Source organism: Chanodichthys erythropterus, chromosome 17 (genome assembly GCF_024489055.1).
Source record: "Chanodichthys erythropterus isolate Z2021 chromosome 17, ASM2448905v1, whole genome shotgun sequence".
NCBI lineage: Eukaryota > Metazoa > Chordata > Actinopteri > Cypriniformes > Xenocyprididae > Chanodichthys > Chanodichthys erythropterus.
Window position 1 is genome coordinate 14,770,550 of NC_090237.1, and position 21,271 is coordinate 14,791,820.

General features: G+C 40.7%; 1 protein-coding gene across 2 annotated transcripts in view; it reads right to left on the reverse strand.

The window, feature by feature from the left end:
* tpst1 (tyrosylprotein sulfotransferase 1) overlaps positions 1-21,271 on the reverse strand; it is a 54,080-nt gene that overhangs the window by 24,948 nt on the left and 7,861 nt on the right. For both annotated transcript variants that reach the window (XM_067364938.1, XM_067364939.1), the window contains exon 2: positions 15,333-16,359. In XM_067364938.1, the coding sequence (XP_067221039.1) occupies positions 15,333-16,165 (833 nt within the window). In that variant the 5' untranslated portion in view covers positions 16,166-16,359. The remainder of the gene's footprint in view (positions 1-15,332; positions 16,360-21,271) is intronic.

The window sequence follows — 21,271 nt, forward strand, 5'->3', positions numbered from 1 at the left end:
GAAGAACATCTAGTCCTCATCTCCTCTTATTCCTGGAATGCAAGAACACAGCGGTCTATGAGTTATTGAATTCACCTTCCCATCACACCCTCCCCGACCTCAGCCTCAGCATTAGAGACCTGCACTCCCCAGGCACCACAAAGTCCATTTATACTGGCAAGCCGCTCCGCTGTACATTTCATTGTTCAAGTCCCTGGCCGACGCAGTCCTTCACTTCTCTAATCCATTTACATTGGAATTGCACTTCGGCTGCAACATGATTAATAGATTTACTGTTTCCCAGGACATAAAGGACTGTTTTCTTTCTTTGCTGCAGTTATTTTCCTCAGTGGAAAACTCAAAGTCATTCATTAAAACACAGAAAAGGCAAGCACAAGTAAGCGTGGACAGGAGGAAAAGCCATTTCTGACAGCCTGGCAGCTGATGCGTCATGCTATTCTCTAGAAAATAACATCCTCTGTTCCGCAGTTGCTATGGCCAACACATGCCAAACACGCAGTCAGCTTGCACTGACGCTCATTGGTATGAATCTCTATGATGCACAGTTGACACCCTTTGAGGTGAGATTTGCATCTGTAATCTTTGTAAAAGCAAAATATAATATATGATATAAGAATGACAACTGCAGGGATGTGGCTGCAGCAGCCACAGAACAAGGATGCAAATAATATGTTTGATTTAACCAGAACTGGTTTATTTCATGATAATGTGATTAATGAATATAATTTTTGCATTTAGCAGACTATTTTATCCAAATCAACTTACAATAGAGCAACTCTGTGTTACGGTTGCTGGTGTAGAGATGAGGCTGATACGGATTTCCACAATCAAACAATACTTTAATGAACAAAAAGGCAGAGTACATCCAACAAACTCTAACATAAACAGAGAACGGACGAGGAGTGAAGGGAGTGAGTGCAATATATGGGGAGTGCTGACAATAGAGTCCAGGTGCAGGTGATGAGTGACGATGAGGAGCTGACGAGGGAAGTGAGTGCAGGTGTGGAGAACAGGAGGATACTGGGAAATGGAGTCCAGGGAAACAAGGGATCTGTAACAGTACCTCCCCCTCCCGGTAGGCGCGTCCTCGCGCCGTAGATGTAACAACCGGGAGGGGGGCGGGCGCCCTGGAGACCTCAAACCGGAGCAGGGGGAGGAGTAAACTGGAGTGGAGGTCTCCAGGGCAGGTCCAAAAACCATGGCGGGTCAGGAGCCGTGGGCAGCCATGGGGGGTCAGGAGCCGTGGGCAGCCATGGCGGGTCAGGAGCCGTGGGCAGCCATGGCGGGTCAGGAGCCGTGGGCAGACATGCAGCGGGAAGACATGGCGGGTCAGGTGCAGCGGGCAGACATGGCGGGTCAGGTGCAGCAGGCCGCCATGGCGGGTCAGGGACCGAAGGCTTCATGCCGTAGTGCCCAGGCGGCGCTGAAGGACCGGTGGGAGATGGCGGAACCAGCGGTCCCTGACCGAAGCGCAGCGGTCCGCCGACCGAAGCGCAGCCGGTGCTCCAGAAGGCCGCAGTGTAAGACAGACGACATACAACAAAGTGAACACTGGGGAGAGTGAGGAGGCCAACTGGAGCTGAGGGACGGAGTGACGGAGCGAAGACGGAGGAGTGCAGTCCAGAAGTGAGGGCAGGCCGACGAAGGAACAAGGTGTGAACGGGGGCAGGATGGAGACTGGTGACACTGGTGGACTGCTGGACAACGGTGGAGCAGAGGGAGGTTGGAGCCGGGGTGAAGGTAATCGCCCAGAGGTCCGAGGTGGAGATCTGGGCGAGGGGGCTTGAGGTGAAGGTTCAGTGCTGAGACATATGGACGGAGGCGGGAGAGGGAGGCAGGGAGGGGAAACAGTCTTTGGGCTGGAGGTTTCAAAAACACAGTTCATAGGAGCAGTTGGTTCGGTGGCGGCGGCGGCTGGAGCGGCTGGCTCGGCGGCGGCGGCTGGAGCGGCTGGCTCGGCGGCGGCGGCTGGAGCGGCTGGCTCGGCGGCGGCGGCTGGAGCGGCTGGCTCGGCGGCGGCGGCTGGAGCTGAGGGCTCGGCGGCGGCGGAGACTGGAGAACTTTGCTCGGCGGCGGCGGAGACTGGAGAACTTTGCTCGGCGGCGGCGGAGACTGGAGAACTTTGCTCGGCGGCGGAGACTGGAGAACTTTGCTCGGCGGCGGAGACTGGAGAACTTTGCTCGGCGGCGGAGACTGGAGAACTTTGCTCGGCGGCGGAGACTGGAGAACTTTGCTCGGCGGCGGAGACTGGAGAACTTTGCTCGGCGGCGGAGACTGGAGAACTTTGCTCGGCGGCGGAGACTGGAGAACTTTGCTCGGCGGCGGAGACTGGAGAACTTTGCTCGGCGGCGGAGACTGGAGAACTTTGCTCGGCGGCGGAGACTGGAGAACTTTGCTCGGCGGCGGAGACTGGAGAACTTTGCTCGGCGGCGGAGACTGGAGAACTTTGCTCGGCGGCGGAGACTGGAGAACTTTGCTCGGCGGCGGAGACTGGAGAACTTTGCTCGGCGGCGGAGACTGGCGCTGCTTGCTCGGCGGCGGAGACTGGCGCTGCTTGCTCGGCGGAGACTGGAGAACTTGGCTCGGAGGAGACTGGAGAACTTGGCTCGGAGGAGACTGGAGAACTTGGCTCGGAGGAGACTGGAGAACTTGGCTCGGAGGAGACTGGAGAACTTGGCTCGGAGGAGACTGGAGAACTTGGCTCGGAGGAGACTGGAGAACTTGGCTCGGAGGAGACTGGGGTTGAGGGCCATTTCATCCCCTCAAATACAATTAAAATCCCCACAGGCACTGGAGCTGGCTCTGTGGGGACTGGAGCTGGCTCTGGAGATACTGGAGCGGGCTCTGGAGATACTGGAGCGGGCTCTGGAGATACTGGAGCAGGCTCTGGAGACACTGGAGCGTGCTCTGGAGACACTGGAGCGGGCTCTGGAGACACTGGAGCGGGCTCTGGAGACACTGGAGCGGGCTCTGGAGACACTGGAGCGGGCTCTGGAGACACTGGAGCGGGCTCTGGAGATACTGGAGCGGGCTCTGGAGATACTGGAACGGGCTCTGGAGACACTGAAGCGGCTTGCTTCCTCCTCCTCCGCTTACGGGACCCAGTTGAGGATTGTGGGTCCCGTGTGGGGCAGGCAGGGAGTTCGCTGGAAAGGTGTGCGGAGGAAGCCGGAGGTTGACTAACTGGCCCGGCCAACCGTGTTTCTGGATGGACCGGACGACAACACTGATCCTGAACCTCTTCTACCAAGAATTTGGAGCCATTCAACCACAAAATTAAATTGATAGTATCGCTTAAGGAGAAACAAAAAACAGGTTCATCAAAACGGATAGTGTCGTCATCCAATCCATCCAAAAACAGGGAGATCAACTGAGCGTCGGGCCAGTTAGACAAGTAAGCAAGCTCAACGAACTCCTCCACATACCTCTCCAGCGAACGTCCTACCTGCAGGAGCCCGATAATGCGTTCGCTGGCTGTTAGGGTGAGAGGCGATGGAGGAGCTGGATCCAGGGAGCTGGGGAAAGTCTCCATTTTTTCTCTCTGTGGAAATCCCAAGTTTAGGTCCGTTCTTCTGTTACGGTTGCTGGTGTAGAGATGAGGCTGATACGGATTTCCACAATCAAACAATACTTTAATGAACAAAAAGGCAGAGTACATCCAACAAACTCTAACATAAACAGAGAACGGACGAGGAGTGAAGGGAGTGAGTGCAATATATGGGGAGTGCTGACAATAGAGTCCAGGTGCAGGTGATGAGTGACGATGAGGAGCTGACGAGGGAAGTGAGTGCAGGTGTGGAGAACAGGAGGATACTGGGAAATGGAGTCCAGGGAAACAAGGGATCTGTAACACTCTGTCATAGAGCCAACAATATTGAAAATGAACTGCTAATATATATATATTATATATATATATTATATATTTGCTGTAAAAAAACAAGATGACAAAAATATGATTTACATTTAGGTATTTCAATTAATTGAACCCTAATAAGGAATATTAGTAGTGATGCACTGATGTTAAAATTCTGGCCAATATTGATAATGATGATTGATTTTCATGGCCATTATGGACCATAATATTTTGTCTACTTAAATTAAAAATCAAACACTAACAACTAAAATAAATCATTTTAAAATGTTAAAAGTGAAATGGATATTCATTTTGGGATTTGCTTACATACCATAATATTGAACAGTTTTTTAAAATTATTATTTAAAAGCAGCATTTTTTTTTTTTTACATTTTTTTTCCAATCGCTTTGGCTCAATTCTCGAATGAGAATTTTTTTCTCTCAAAACAATAAGCTCAGATCTCTGAACATTTAGTTCACACATCAGATTTGAATCTCTTACTGATTTAAGCAAATTGCACACATGATCAAAACTGAAGAGTTGATTCTCAGTGAAATTGTCACTTTTCAAAACACTTCACAACTTCTAAACATTATTTCATCATGTGAGCCATTACATGCAAAATGATCCATTCATCAAAATCTGTCAGATATGCATGTATATTCCATAAATATGTTTGTAATGTCTGCTAACTTGGCTAATGACCCGCCACTGTAATGAAATAGGAATCACTGCCTAACGAGTGTTTAATAATATTAAAAGTGTTTAGTGGGTAGAGTTAGGGAAAGGTGTAGGGAGGGTTTTTATTCTCCCAATAAGGCAGCATCCATTTAATAATTTTAATAAATATAATCATTTACACTCTATGATATTATTGCATCCTGTTAATGTACAAAAATACGGAGGTGCAAATATAATCTGCCAATATAAAGTATAGATAGCATCTAATTATTGTTTACACTTTTGCAAAGAACTGATACTTTTACATGGTGTAATAGAATACATTGCTATTTTCACTTAGTGTAAATAGGACCACTATCATCAAATATGATTGATAATTGCAAAGAGTTTGTATTGGCGGTATGGTTCTGTTCTGGGCAAGAACTCCCTGCACATCTATTCAGCCTAGCATGGATAAGAGCAGGGTGAGCAGCAATAACCCCCCTTAGGGTAAACAGAACAGAACCAACATGCAGATTTCATTAAAGGTGCCATCGAACATTTTTTTATTTTTTTTTACAAGATGTAATATAAGTCTAAGGTGTCCCCTGAATGTGTCTGTGAAGTTTTAACTCAAAATAGTCCCCATAGATTTTTTATAATAATTTTTTTAACTGCCTATTTTGGGGTATAATTAGAAATGCACCAATTCAGGCTGCGGCCCCTTTAATTCCACACGCTCCCCACCCCCAGAGCTTGCGCTTGCCTTAAACAGCATAAACAAAGTTTACACAGCTAATATAACCCTCAAAATGGATCTTTACAAAGTGTTCATCATGCATGCTGCATGCATACATCAAATCATGTGAGTATAGTGTTTATTTGGATGTTTACATTTGATTCTGAATGAGATTGATAGTGCTCCATGGCTAACGGGCTAAAGCTAACATTACACACTGTTGGAGAGATTTATAAAGAATGAAGTTGTGTTAATGAATTATACAGACTGCAAGGGTTTAAAAATGAAAATAGCGACCGCTCTTGTCTCTGTGAACACCGTAAGAAACGATGTTAACTTTAACCACATTTAACAGTACATTAGCAACATGCTAACGAAACATTTACAAATATCACTAAAATATCATGATCATGTCAGTTATTATTGCTTCATCTGCAATTTTTCGCTATTGTTCTTGCTTGCTTACCTAGTCTGACGATTCAGCTGTGCACAGATCCAGACGTTAATACTGGCTGCCCTTGTCTAATGCCTTGAACCTGAGCAGGCATATGCAAATATTGGGGGCGTACATATTAATGATCCCGGTTGTTACGTAACAGTCTGTGTTATGTTGAGATTCGCCTGTTCCTCTGAGGTCTTTTAAACAAATGAGATTTATATAAGGAGGAGGATTGTTATTCAACTATGCCAAGGTAAATTAAATTTTCCATTCGATGGCACCTTTAATGTCGATAATTTAACACACATATTTTAAGAATTAGTCTGATTCAGGGGAATCATAAGGCCAATCCTGACTGACGAGAGGGGGAGCTGGGGATGGAGGAGGGTAATTAGCTCCTGAGAAATGCGATAGCTGCTGATAATACTGAGGTGCTTATATATGATGCTGTGATAGGTGTCGTATTCCTATAGGTAGACGTGAGTCACCTGGGAGTCAGCTGATGCGAGCTTGACTGACGTGACCTGCCAGAACTGATGCTAACGCTTGATTTTCTTGTCTTTATTTTTGGCCAAACCATACAGAGAAAAGTGTAAAGAGAAAAGTGTAAAAAAAAAAGAGTAAATGATGGGAACTAAAATGGAACAGGATGGGAGCCAGATTCAAACTCATGTAGGAGCACATGTGCTAGCCGCTAGACCATGTTCCCCTTCAACAACACATCTAACCATGAAAAACATGCTAATATTCCCATATTTCCCATAAAAGGTGAGTTTATTCAGTGTGTGTTCACCACCCACGTCCCATATGTACAGTAACTGCTCCAATAGCAACACAAATCACTATGCTGTCTATAAGCGCCAGAGTTAGAGAGATGAAAGAGATAATTTAACTTTGCTACTGCTACATCCATTACTCCACAGCAGGAGCTATATGACAGGAGACGCTGCATATATCATGATACTGCTGGTGGCGACCCACTTGATTTTTGCAGTTCTCGTACAATTACGCTGACCTTTCCTCGCCTTATTATGAGTACACAAACATATGCATACGCGTTTGTAAGGTCATGCGGAGCTCCCTTCTGGAAGAGTGGCTTAATGGTCTCTGGCTGTTAGTCAATTATTCATGGTGGGCACTAGAGCTTTTTGCATGGCGGTGTAGTACTAAAGCCAAATAACATGGGCCGCTCGTGCTAATGGCGAGGTCTCTGCTACCAGTCCCTTAAATCATGCATTCAGGACTGACGTTAATTGGCAGCCCCATGTCTGGTGGGCCATACGTTGGCCAGAGAGAGTCAGAGGTGGTGAGCCACTGATCAATAGCAAAAAAAGCAAACATAGAGACCAGCTGCTAACAAACCTAAGTGCAGAGAGCCGCTCCCCTGGCAGGTGTTGTGGGCCAAATTTAATGGACTTGTATTGTACGTCCCCTCTGGGATGAAGGGCGAGTTTCAGTTTATCACCAACCATTAGGTCCCTAAAGGCTCCTCTCTGCCTAAAATCATATCAGTGCTCCCCTCAAGGACTGCAGAACCATAAAGGCTTGAGCTGGCATGCTTTTTTCTGGTGCCTCAAAGGAGAGCAGAGGCGCCTCTTTGGCCAAGTCCTACAGGGGAGCTCCTCTGCTGGGCTGCAACATCATGTTTAAGAGGTGCTGTTGCTTCTGACTTATGAAATATTGATGAATGTGTTCACAATGCTAATTTATCTGAGACCTTTTGATCAAATGTTACACAACAGACATGAAAACCTTTAACATCAAATTATTATACCTACTTGTTGTATTGGAGTTTTAGAGAAGATATTTTTGCATATTTTAAAGTATTCATACTGCTTATTTACAAGTTTATTATTTTATTTTTGGGGTCTACTAGAATACATTTACATGATTTAAAGTTTTTTTTTTTTTTTTTTTTTTTTAAATCTCATACCGGACATTGTTGCAGCACCTCTTTTCACCCTCTGCCTGAAACACTCCGTTTAAATCTCTCTTTAAAGCTCTCCATCCAAAAGCTGTCTGTTGTGAATGATCAACTGCTTAGAGGGTGTGTCGGAATGTAACGCACCTTACCATAATTGGGTTTCAGCTCCCAATGCGTCATCTGCAGCTGTAAACAGTATTATACATATGGTAACTATGGTATCGGTATTGGAAGTCCATACATGACATACAAAAGTAGCCAGCAGTAACCAGTAGTCTACTAATGGCTACAAACGAGGATGTTTTCCGTTGGAGAGTTTCCCTTTGGTGTGGACTATGTGCTTTTAACTTTCCGGATCGTTTATATGCATAAACAGCATGTACACACTAAAGGAAAAATATAAATAAAAAGTAAGTGTTCTTTAACTTTTATGGTCGCCACATGCGGACTTGAATCTGCACAGAGTCTGTGCTATTTCTCTCCAGAAGTAACAAGTGATAAAAAAAAATTAAGTTGTACTCTTTTAAACTAGAGTTGCATGCATCTCTTAACCAGTGTTGGGAAAAGATACTTTTAAAAGTAACAAATTAAAATATTGCGTTACTCCCTAAAAAAGTAACTAATTGTGTTACTTACTTTTTATGAAAGGTAATGCGTTACATTACTTTTGCGGTACTTTTTCTCAACTGGGCTGGGCTTGCTTGTTTGTTTTTTAATAACAACAAAAAATATCTATTCTTGGCACATGTTAAGGCCCTTTCACACCAAAAGTGAAATGAATAAGCTTCAAGCTGAAGGAAATGCATATTTACACCTGTACAGTAGAGGGCGCAGCTCAAACAAACCTTTCAGCTGAGCTGCCATTCTGGATTAAAGAATAATAGGATACAGGAGAAGGAAGTTCAACACTCTTAGTTATAAATCTAATCTAAAGTCGTTTTTGCTTATTATTATTGTTGAATTTGATCATTGAAGGTCAGCAGCACAGACATTGGTTAATAAAGTGAGATTAAATACATAAAGTAAATCTGTATAATTTAATATAGTAAATTATTACAGGTTTGCGAAAAATTCGGAGATTGTATTTTTTTACTGTTTTTATTAATTTTGAGAAATACTGAATGTTTTCATGCAAGTGAGATGAGTAAATGAATGTTCTACAATAACCATCATGTTTACACAACACCTCTGAACTTTATTTCTCTCAACATGGGGACAGGAGAGCTGTCAGTCAATACATGTGAATAGGTAACTTGTGTTACTTATTTGAAAAAGTAACTTAGATATTTTGTTGCAAATTGAAAATGCGTTACTTTACTAGTTACTCGAAAAAGTAATCCGATTACGTAACTCAAGTTACTTGTAACGCGTTACCCCCAACACTGCTCTTAGGAGAGCCATGAAGCTGCAACAATGCAAAACAAACAAACAAACAAAGAAACAAAAAAACACAATATATACTCTATTTTCTGAGAAAAAAAAATAAAAAATCCATCATGATGCTAGTGTTTTTGACCATTTCCAGGGTTTTTCGATGTGGTTGCTGGGGTTGCTAGCCAATCTCAAGCAATATTTTGGGGCCTATAAAACCCATGAACAATGGGATTTAATCCTAAATTCCATAGATTTCATCATATGTCAAAAGTAAGAAACAATTAGGATTTATAAAGGCAAAAACTGACATAAAAATGTCCTTATGTGTACGCCAACTTTTTGCACTCATATATACCAATAATTAAAACAATCCAACATAATTTATTACAATGTAAAGATAATAGACATTAGCAATATGCATTTATTTTATGCACAAATATTTCTCTCAACATGGGGACAGGAGAGCTGTCAGTCAATACATGTAAATAGGTAACTTGCGTTACTTATTTGAAAAAGTAACTTAGATATTTTGTTGCAAATTGAAAATGCGTTACTTTACTAGTTACTCGAAAAAGTAATCTGATTACGTAACTCAAGTTACTTGTAATGCATTACCCCCAACACTGTTCTTAACCACCTCACACAAGCGCTCATCAACACGGGGCATCTGTTGTTGTTGTTGTTGTTGCAGTTTCGAGTGGTTTGTTGTTGTTCTGTGTCCCGCGTTTATTTGTCCACTGTGCATGGTTAGAAAAAAACAGGCTGTGCACATACAGTACACGTATACTAAGCTGATGACACAAAGTATGCGATTGATCCAGTTCACAAAACAGGTCAGAATGATCACAAATCAGATTGATCCAATTCTAAAGTTCAACTCACTGACTAGGATAGTGTCTAGGATACCATAACTAAGGTATGAAATTTAAATAGCAGTACAAAGCATACAGTATGTCCATAATGCATCAGCAACAAGCTGCATATAACATTCTCCTTTTTAAATGAATATTTGCTTATGTAGACAGTGTGCTGAAGAATGCATGTGCTGGGTATAAGAAAAAAAGATCCATCCATCCTTTCTCCATCTCTCTTCTGAGGGATGGGTTAGGATCTTAGTCTCTCAAGCCTACTGTCACTGAGACGTGACAAACAGCAGTACTAGTCACTTAGCATTCATTAAGGATTTTTATGGATATCCAAAGCAGCCAGCCAACCCTTTACAGAGCCCACAGAGGTACAGGAACAGGGATCTTGTCAGTAGAAGGGCTCTAGTTAATTTAACAGAGCCTGGGTTGGACTCACTGAAGCAGACACGAGGAGCACTCAAGTCTTGCCTCAGGACACATGGGATATGGGTGCAGAATAGCAACAACAGTAAAATACCTGTTGAAGTCACCACAGATCCTCTTTGAGATTCTTCCTACAGCACCACATAAATCTCCAGAAATCCCCATTAAGCCTGGAAAGCCTGATCAAGCTACAGTAAAAGGCATTATGAGTGTTGCAGTGGTAGTCGTATAGAAACTGACAAAAAGGAGAGCCGTGAAGCTGCAACAATGCAAAACAAACAAACAAACAAACAAACAAACAAAAAAACACAATATATACTCTATTTTCTGACCCAAAAAAAAAAAAAATCCCATCATGATGCTAGTGTTTTTGACCATTTCCAAGCAATATTTTGGGGCCTATAAAACCCATGAACAATGGGATTTAATCCTAAATTCCATAGATTTCATCATACGTCAAAAGTAAGAAACAATTAGGATTTATAAAGGCAAAAACCGACATGAAAATGTCCTTATGTGTACGCCAACTAAAGAGCATGTGTACAAACTTTTTGCACTCATATATACCAATAATTAAAACAATCCAACATAATTTATTACAATGTAAAGATAACAGACATTAGCAATATGCATTTATTATATGCACAAATGACATTTTAACTGCTTCATGATAATTACGTCACTGAAATTAATTAATTATATTAATGATTAAGTGAAATCATATACAAGTCATATACACTGCCCTCCAAAAGTTTGGAAACGCCCTAGAAATGTGGGGTTTTGGACAATATTGGCATGAATCCTTTTTAATTTGTGATAATTTTGCACAACACAAACTACGAAAACATATTTTATTATATAAAAAGTTTATACATAGAAAAAAAACTTCATCAAAATATCCATCATTAGCAGCTATCTGACCTAAACTGGGTTCTAATTGGTTAATTGTATTAGCAGCTATCTGACCTAAAATGGGTTCTAATTGGTTAATTGTATTCTAAACTTAATTGGCAATCAATTGTTGAAGCTATTAAGGTGTGCTGACCCAAAAATCATTTACAAACCTGGACCAAGTTTAAACCAGTAACCAGTCATCACAGCTGGCAAAGGGGCATGTCTGATTTTGACATGTATATATTGCCATTATTATTTAATCAAAAATGAAAATTATTATTGCTGGTCTTCAATGATAATGTCAAGTTACTTGTAATGTATTTGCACCAAAAAAAATGAGGATTTATGCTGATATTGTCTAAAACCACACTTTGCCAGGGGTGTTTCCAAACTTTTGGAGGGCAGTATTCTATATTACTATATACTCTGTCCATCGGATGTTCACTTCAGAAACTTGGTGGACTGAATGTATAGAATGAATGCACTTTACTATCCCATGAGGCCATGGGAGAGGATTTGTGAAAGGCTGTAAGTCACATGACAAAGCCAACATGGTGGGTGTAGTACGTTCGGATTACGTTCATAGTACATACTGTACATTCTTACTATATAGAACATACTTTTTTTAATGGTCATGTTAACACTCCTTGTTAAAAATAGGTTTTTCAACAAACATCGCACCTATGTGATTTCAGATGCGCCTAGTCACTTAGAAATGTAATAGCACACCTAACCTTAACAAACCTCATCGTTCATAATTTACGCTTGAGATTAATAAAAATTAATTTTGGAAAACATCCAACAAAATTGTTCCACAATGGTGTAAAACACTGTGCCCAGTGCACCAGATTTTTATTTTTTATAACAAGCTTAAATATCAGAAGCTTTTCTTGGAAACTGGGCAGTCAAAGTCCTAGTAATTTACTCATTCTATGTGAAAACAGAAAATGAATCACTTGTTCAACAAAGGTTGAATCTGTCAGTGTCATGGCACAAAAATCCACTTGTCCATTCAATGGCTAATGATACTATGTGTCACTGATCCCTTCATTATGTTGTTTTGGAAGAATAACAGATTGTTCAGCAGCTGAGGTGTTCTCAACTCATCACTTTCCGTTCCACAACAGATCATAGGATGTATGCTTTTACAGACAGCACTTTATTCTACAAACAATGTGCCCTTTAGCATCTCTCCAACCATTCAGAGAAGTGGACACAGAGTGTAATTCATTCTTTTAAAATATTTAAGAGCAGATAAAACATTCTATTTAAAAAAAAGAAGTTTTTGTTGTTGATATTATTATATTGCCCAAATCTAATTCTAATTGCAAGCGATAAAAACTGAAGAGGAGAGAGGATAGATGTCTAGCAAGGTCAGAACAAATATGCAGTTTATTCATCTTAAAGATATTTGAACATATGAAAGACAGACCAGAGATGCTTTCAGAACAAAGAGAGGAAAGAAGAGATATGCTATAGCATCCAAATAAAGAAAAAAGAAAAAGAATGCGTGGGCCCTCTCTGACCACCATAAGCTTTTCATTTCTAAAAATGGACAACAGACGGAAGCCGAATTTCTTCACGGGTTGATTCATGTGTCAATGGTGGCGGTGACCCTTTGTGCTTTTCAGATTTCAATAACTTCTGCAGGCCATGTGTATATCTAATATGCTTTAAACCACAGCCACGCCATGTGACCAGCACTTTGTAGTTGGGATTTTTCTGGAATCAGAGTGATTAATGAAAAAGTGACTAACCTTGTTCTGTTCTTGAATATGAAGCTCCCTAAAGTGCAGTAACAAATTACGTCTCAAAAGCATTTGACAAAACAAGGTTACACTGACAAAACAAAAAAAGAAAAAGAGGCCTGAATTTAACAAACTATGACACCATATGGCAGTCTTTACTTTATACATCAATTTTTCCTATTAAAAATAAAAAAAAGGGACTCATGTTCCAACATGCAACAGCATGTTTTATTGCAGCAGGAATGTTGCCTGTGAACTACACCCCTTAGTTTGGTCTATTCAGGGCATGCACTGTGCAGAGAACATTAGATTCATGAATATACCCTAAAACCTGCAACACAACATATTGTGGTCAAACTGATCCTGTACACAATTGCACCCTAAGGATTATCAAATTGTTATCTGAAAATAATGCATCACTGGCCAGTGAGAAATTCAACATGTACAGTTATAGTCTGACAGAGAGAAAAACGCCCACACACATCTGCACATAAATGAACATGGTTACCGCATACACAAAGTGTTGTTTATGTTTGGAATGGCACACTACCATAGTCTGACTATTTCTGCAGTATACAGTACGCATACTAAGCAGTAGCACAGTATGTGAACTTTCTGCATGCACAGAATACCCAGGTGATCTGATGCCTCACATTTGACTTTACATTTCATTTCCATGGTGGCAAATGATTGGAAATAATTATTAATCACGATATTTTATAGCTTTTTCTTGACAAATCTTTTTTTTTTGGCATCAAATTATTACACTATATGCAATATAACTATTTACTAAAAATGCAAAATATCTTTATCTACAATACAGTGTTGTTCATGTTAACAAACTAAAACTATTAAAATGTCTTTGTTAAAAAATAAAGCTGAAATATAATACAAAAATTAGATGGAAAAACTTGAATGAAAATTAGAAATGTTTCCTTGGCAACTAAAATAATAAAAAAGCTATTTCAAAATATTAACAAATATAAATAATGCTAGAATAACAATATTATGACTTGCAGAACAATGCAACAGCAATGTTCTTCACACACTTTTCCAGTTTCTGTATTAAATAAAACATCCAAGTCATGTGAAAGCAATGCAGTCTATTACCGTTTGAAAGGTCATAGTACTTCACATGCCGTTTCACACACTTTTTTTAAATAGTAGGCAGTACACAGCATACTGTGCAGTATGCAATAAGCAGTATGCCAGTAAGCCAGACATAGCCTGTGTGACACAAATGGCTGGTGACAATAACTAGGTAAGAACCGAGCTTAAAGGTGCCCTCAAATGAAAAATTGAATTTACCTTGGCATAGTCAAATAACAAGAGTTCAGTACATGGAAATGACATACAGTGAGTCTCAAACTCCAATGTTTCCTCCTCCTTATATAAATCTCATTTGTTTAAAAGACCTCCGAAGAACAGGCGAATCTCAACATAACACCGACTGTTACGTAAACAGTTGGGGTGTACGTCCCCAATATTTGCATATGCCAGCCCATGTTCCCAACATTATGAAAGGCATTAGACAAGGGCAGAACATCTGAATCTGTGCACAGCTGAATCAACAGACTAGGTAAGCAAGCAAGAACAACAGCGAAAAATGGCAGCTGGAGCGATAATAACTGACATGATCCATGATATCATGATATTTTTAGTGATATTTGTAAATTGTCTTTCTAAATGTTTTGTTAGCATGTTGCTAATGTACTGTTAAATGTGGTTAAAGTTACCATCATTTCTGACTGTATTCACGGAGACAAGAGAGCTGTCACTATTTTTATTTTTAAACACTTGCAGACTGTATAATGCATAAACACAACTTCATTCTTTATAAATCTCTCCAACAGTGTAGCATTAGCTGTTAGCCACGGAGCACAGCCTCAAATTCATTCAGAATCAATGTAAACAATATAACAGTATACAAAACTCACATAATCCGACGCATGCATGACGTGTAAACTGTTTCATTAGCTGTGTAAACTGTGTTTATGCACTGTTCAAGGCAAGCATGAGCTCCATGGGTGTGGAGCAGGAGAATTAAAGGGCCAGTAGCCCTGAATCGGCTTATTTATAATGATGCCCCAAAATAGGCAGTTAAAAAAATGAATTTAAAAAAAAAATCTATGGGGTATTTTGAGCTGAAACTTCACAGACACATTCAGGGGACACCTTAGACTTATATTACATCTTTTTTTAAAAGGTTCTAGGGCACCTTTAAATAATCCAGATAGCTCACAAACCCAAGATTCTCACGTTGGAATGCTGGGTTCAAAACCCTGCTTTGGCTTTTACAACAAATATAACAAATATAACTTGTTTAAATCAGAGTAAGCCCCTGACCCCATGCAAGGTAAACAAGAACTGTTGGAGCATTCAGGACCCTTATATGAGTCAATGACACTTACTTGGAGAGTGAAACGCCTCCTGCTTTTCCAATGAGCTCCTCGTGGTGCAGAACTGCATCATTCCAAGGAATGTTCAGGAATTTCAGAAGCGTCCTCATCCACTTTTCTGGGTGCAGAACGAGCTGTTCGTAGTGCACAGGCAGGCACTTGTCCGCTGCCTCCAGGCACTGTGTGTACATTGTCTCTATGGCCCGGTTCCACTTTGTTAGACAGTCCCGGTAGCTGCTCAAGTCAAAGCCAGCAATGGTGACTTTACGGGAGATCATAGAGTGGACAGAGGCCCTGCCATCGCGGACCATGAGGATGAACTTAGCATGAGGGAAGATCTTAGCCAGATAAGAGAGTGATTTAAGAGCAAAGGGGTCTTTATTACATAGGTAGTTGGCAGGTTCCCCGTGTTTTACGATAATCTCCAGTAGGAAAGCTTGCATGGCTGAATCCAAGACCTCATCCGTCACTCCAGCTTCATCTAGACGCATTTTCTCCCGCCCGGAGCGGCTCCACATCTGCTTCATGGCCAGAATGCGTGGGATGACGCGGGTCTCTTCCCCACAGCGTACTTCGGGGTGAGCGTCCAGCATGGCTCTCATAAGAGTGGTGCCGCTGCGAGGGACGCCACCAATAAATATAAGTGGCATGTCTTTATTGTAGATGAAGGGGTTGCTGAGGTTCTGGCCCGTACGCAGAGTGGTACGCAGGCTGCTCACCAGCGGCTGGCTGCGCTCCTCTATCCGGTGGTGGCACTCCATGGCATGCCTACCAAGGTAGAAGACCGTGACGGAGCTGATGACCAGGCAGGCCACTAGTAAGTTTTGCTTCAGCTTGCCGATCATCTCAGGGGCGAGCGGGAGGGCTGGTAGAGGATCCAGGGGTGGAGTGAGATGGGAAAGAAGCAGAAAAAGGGATGGTGAGGTCGGGCAAAGTGTGTTGAGATGAACGCCCGATACTCAGGACTGGCCGTGACGAAGCGAGTGGAGGCTGGGATCTGCTGTACGCAGCTCTCGTCGAGTTCCTGAATCCATCAGGCCTGAAACACACAATAAAACAGATCAACCTCCTCATATAATTGCAGGATTTGTTTGTCAATGACAAATAAGTGTGCCCATGATAAAAGTAAAGTTCTTGTGAGAACAGTGAGAACATTTTTTCCACAGCTTAATAAACTTGCGACAATACCGGCGCACTCGAATTCGCAATCTTGATCAGGAGGCGGCAATGGTGCCGGTAGTTGGTGCCCTACGCAGACTGCCTACTCTGGGAGTGCCGTTACTGATCGCATATTTTACAAGAAAAGATATCTGTCAGTGATGTTCAGGATCTGTTGCGCTTGCTTTTTCTTTTCGCTTTGACACCAAATTCTCTGCTATCGTCTTGTCAGTCATCTCTCCTTAATCTTGTCACATGATAAGTGAAATTTGACTCCTGCTGCAGTGTGCTGCGACTTTCAGTTTATAATTGTAGCATCAGTTGTCCAACTGACCTATATGGTTTTTATTTCTATTAAAAACGACAGTGGGGGCAGTGCAATGATGGGAAGTAATGTAATCGTGTATGGCTGAATACCGACTACCGCAGCAAGCCTAGTGTCAAGTTCTTAGAAGTACACTCTTTGGGCCTGTCCAAGCACCCATACTTCCGATCTTTTCACTTGACCTCTTGTTTACTTACATGAAATATTTCCTGTTTTTTTCATGAAATACTGAAATATTTCCAAGTGTTTAAGTGGCCATGATACCACAAGTGTGTATAGGACTTTTGATTACCCAAAGAGACACATTTATTGTGTTAAATGCAAGTACATAGTGTAAAAATGTGTTTACAGAGCTTTATTTTGACTTTTACTACTTTGCATTTTAATAAAAACTTCTATACGTCTGTTCAGTAGTCCCTATGTAAGTAACTGTGGTGCTTCTAATTAAGTGATAAAAAGCAAATGTTGTTCAAAATACACATACTCATCTTTGCATCAATAAAATGTGCACTATTATATTTACCAAATTATTTGTAATATCTAATTAATTTAACTTACAGTGAATGCTTTCCTTGACATCTCACAATTTCAAGGCACTTGAGTTCCTGAACAGGATGCATGATGGGATACTCTTAGCCTAGTAGTAGTGTAGATAGTGTGGGTTTACTGTGCTCAGGGCACTGAGAGTTTACATTTTTAAGACCTGGGACAGTCTTGCACACTTCCTGTTGCATGTTGCTCTCAAGTGGCCAAGACCACAAGTGTAATCAAGTGTATTCCTTTGTATTCATGCTTGTGTCACATGCTTTTGAAAACCTTTTCATTTTCAAGAAAGGTTTAGTTTTCATTACTCTTAAAAATATAAAAAATAAAAACATATTTTCTTAACATCTTGAATACATGTGTGAACACATCTTATTTATTATTTTCAAAAATGTTTTTACATTTTTTCCCCAATGTCACACCAATTTATATACACAAGACTTACTGACCTTGATACACAGTGATGGGGGTCTATTCTGAATTGGTGGACAAAGATTTTTCGAATAAGAAGTGAAGTGGTTTTGTTAAAATATTGATAAAACCAGTAAAATTGATACAAATTTGGAACCACTTTGACCTGACCATGTTTTGCTTAAGTTTTATATGACATAATTAAGATTAGTTTTTTCTGACACAGTTTAACTCTGAGATCTTGTCATATTTTATTACCATTTTTTAACTACAGTGAATAAACTGTATTAATTAATGAAATGTTCAAGGTGCCTGCATAAATGCTTGTTTGACTGTATATACCTCTTCTAAGCTTATCACAGAGGAGGTATATTCAAGTCATTGTGTGTATGAAATGCATTTTGAATGTATTTCTGAATAACTTAATAGATAACAAATAAGATCCTTGTAACTCAACTCAATTATCGATCATAGACAAATACTTTATTTGCAATCATACCACAAGTTGCCCTGTTCAACAAAAAAAAATGGTCCCAAATGAAACTGAACAGAAAGAAGCTTTTAACAAAGAAAATGGACAGAACAAAAATGCTAGTAAGGGCAAAAAGTATCAGACTTCAACATATTGGAAGATAAGCACAATTGGATTTTGGAAAGTGACACTAGCAAGATACAGTAGTCTGAAATAAGAGACAGATCTGGTCGGATATCTTAAGATTGACTCATGTTTCCTCCCACTCTCAATGTAAAGAGAACACATCTCCACCAGCAACAAGATGTATGACCTTGCAGTCTTTAATTTGCAGTGCGCTACACAACCTTAAGGAGTGGGTGTCTAACTCGACACAACAAGCAGTGCACATAAAACTCGACCACACTGTTCTGGCTCTGGTGCGTTGGGTTTGTTTCAAGGTTTTGCCTGTGCTATTCTCTGACCAAAGTGCAGATAAGTGTAGCACAAGTTGGCCTGTATCTGCACTGCATAAACATGCTGGCGGAAAGTAAACAGCAGGGGAGAATGCCTGTGGATAATGATAGGGATGCATGATACATCAATTTATTGGTTATCGGCACATTCCTACTCTTGATAACTTAGCTGCTACAGTGACCTTAAATGTTTACAGTATACTGCAGTTCAAACTGCAATCATAATATTTGTCAAAATAATCATAATGTGATTTTATTTGGCCCAATTATGCAGGCCTTAACAAGCTCCAATAATGTCTTGGCACTGTTTTGGTAACTTCCAAGCGCAAGTAAAACATTGGCCCGGGTGTATTTTAATGCAAAATAAAGCTGTAATTGTTGTTTTGTTTGTTTATTCTACCTCTTTTACTGCAAACCTAAATACTATTATATTATAACTCTCAAATACAGTAAAACAAATTGACTCCAATAGGCTAATCCCCATATTCCAAAGACAATTATTTGAAACAAGGTCAGCCGTAATGTTCATTACATTACTTTCAGGTCTCATCAAGGGAACAAAAGGTATGTGAAGGCATTAAGCCACTTCACTCAGAGCAGTCCTGTGAGACCCTCTCAAGCCATCTGAAGGAGGTTACCCACAATGACCCACCTGGGAACCCAGCCAATTGAGTTTTGTGAGACACCTGAGCCTGGTACCACTGGGAATCTATTACAGGATGCTGGTGATGGTAAAGTGACCCTTAATTGACACAGCTCTTCATCTCTGTCCACACAAAAGGAGATTATCTATGATCACCATTATTCATTACAGTCAAGAAATTCTTAAAGAACCAATATTGCATTACCTTACATCATATGATGAGAATCCCCTACATTGAGAGACATACCCCCACACAGGTACTTAAATTAATATATTTTTAATAAAATCCGATGGCTCAGTGAGGCCTCCATTGACAGCAAGTTGATTTACACTTTCAAACGCCCAGAAAGCTACTAAAGACATATTTAAAACAGTTCATGTGACTACAGTGGTTCAACCTTAATCTTATAAGCGTCAAGAATACTTTTTGTGAGCCAAAAAAACCCTGAAGTAACAACATTATTCAACAATATCTAGTGATGGGCGATTTCAAAACACTGCTTCATGAAGCTTTACGAATATTTTGTTTCAAATCAGTGGTTCGGAGCGCCAAAGTCATATGATTTCAGTAAACGAGGCTTTGTTACGTCATAAGTGTTTCGAAATTTCAATGGTTCACGTGTCTTTGGCATTTGATACGTGCTCTGAACCACTGATTTGAAACAAAAGATTCGTAAGGTTTCGAAGCTTCATGAAGCAGTGTTTTGAAATTGCCCATCATTAGATATTATTGAATAAAGTTGTTATTTTGTTTTTTGGGGCACAAAAAGTATTCTCATCGCTTCATAACATTAAGGTTGAACCACTGTAGTCACATGAACTGTCTTAGATATAACTTTATTATCTTTCTGGGCGTTTGAAAGTGTAAATTATCTTGCTGTCAATAAAGGCCACACTGAGCCATCGGATTTTATTAGAAATATCTTAATTTGTGTTCCGAAGATGAACAAAGCTCTTACGGGTGTGGAACGACCTGAGGGTGAGTAATAAATGACATTATTTTCATTTTTGGGTGAACTAACCCTTTAATATTCTTCAGTCTTGAAATATTCTGCACAAGAGAGAAGTGAATCACGCTGCTTCTCTTGCAAGAAGTGAATCGCAGTTTCACTGTTCTACAGCAAGTGATTTGCTGCTTGCTACTGATGTCAAACCTAAACTCGGGAGCAAAGCCTGAGTTGACAAGTTGATGATCAGCATCATGGTACCAACAAAGCCTGATTTTTGTTGGTTTTGTCAACTCAGAACTAATCCTGTAACCCCAAGTTTGTTCAACTACTATCATGTCTCATGTTTGATCTCTATCTCTTCACTAACATTGTTTTTCTCTTTGGTAATCAAACATAGGCCTACTAAATGAACTGTTACTTCATATTTCAAATTCCTATCCTCATTGGTCATCTATATGTGGTAAGTCACGTCTTTTTTTCTGTATTTATGACAGAAATAAAACTGCTGTGAAAAACAAACACTAAATTCCATTTTGATGTTATTTTTAATGTATTTCTTATGCCGTTAATCATACGCTCAGATAAACATCAGAACCGGCCTCGTAAACTGCGACATCCTATGAACATTAGCCATCTCTAATAAGTGCGAGGAACTTAAAGCTCTCTTTCAAGGTCTGTGCAGATTTACTTTGATGGAGAGGGCCTTGCTCATGATGGATTTCTTGGCCACAGGCTGTTAGTGCTGACAGATGGTAAACAGGAATTCCACACCCAGAATCCTCAGTGTAATGGATGAGACTCTCCACAGGAGGCGGCGATGTTGTTCAGGAACATCTTCCCTGATATGTGTCACAGGATGAGTCACGGTTTCATCCACTTCCCTGTTTGCTTTAGGTTCCAGCTCACTTATAAAATGTTCATATGTTAGAAACCCACTCCAGTTTATTCCACAGAGGAGAAACGGATCTCAATTGTGGCTGAGACACAAGCTGAG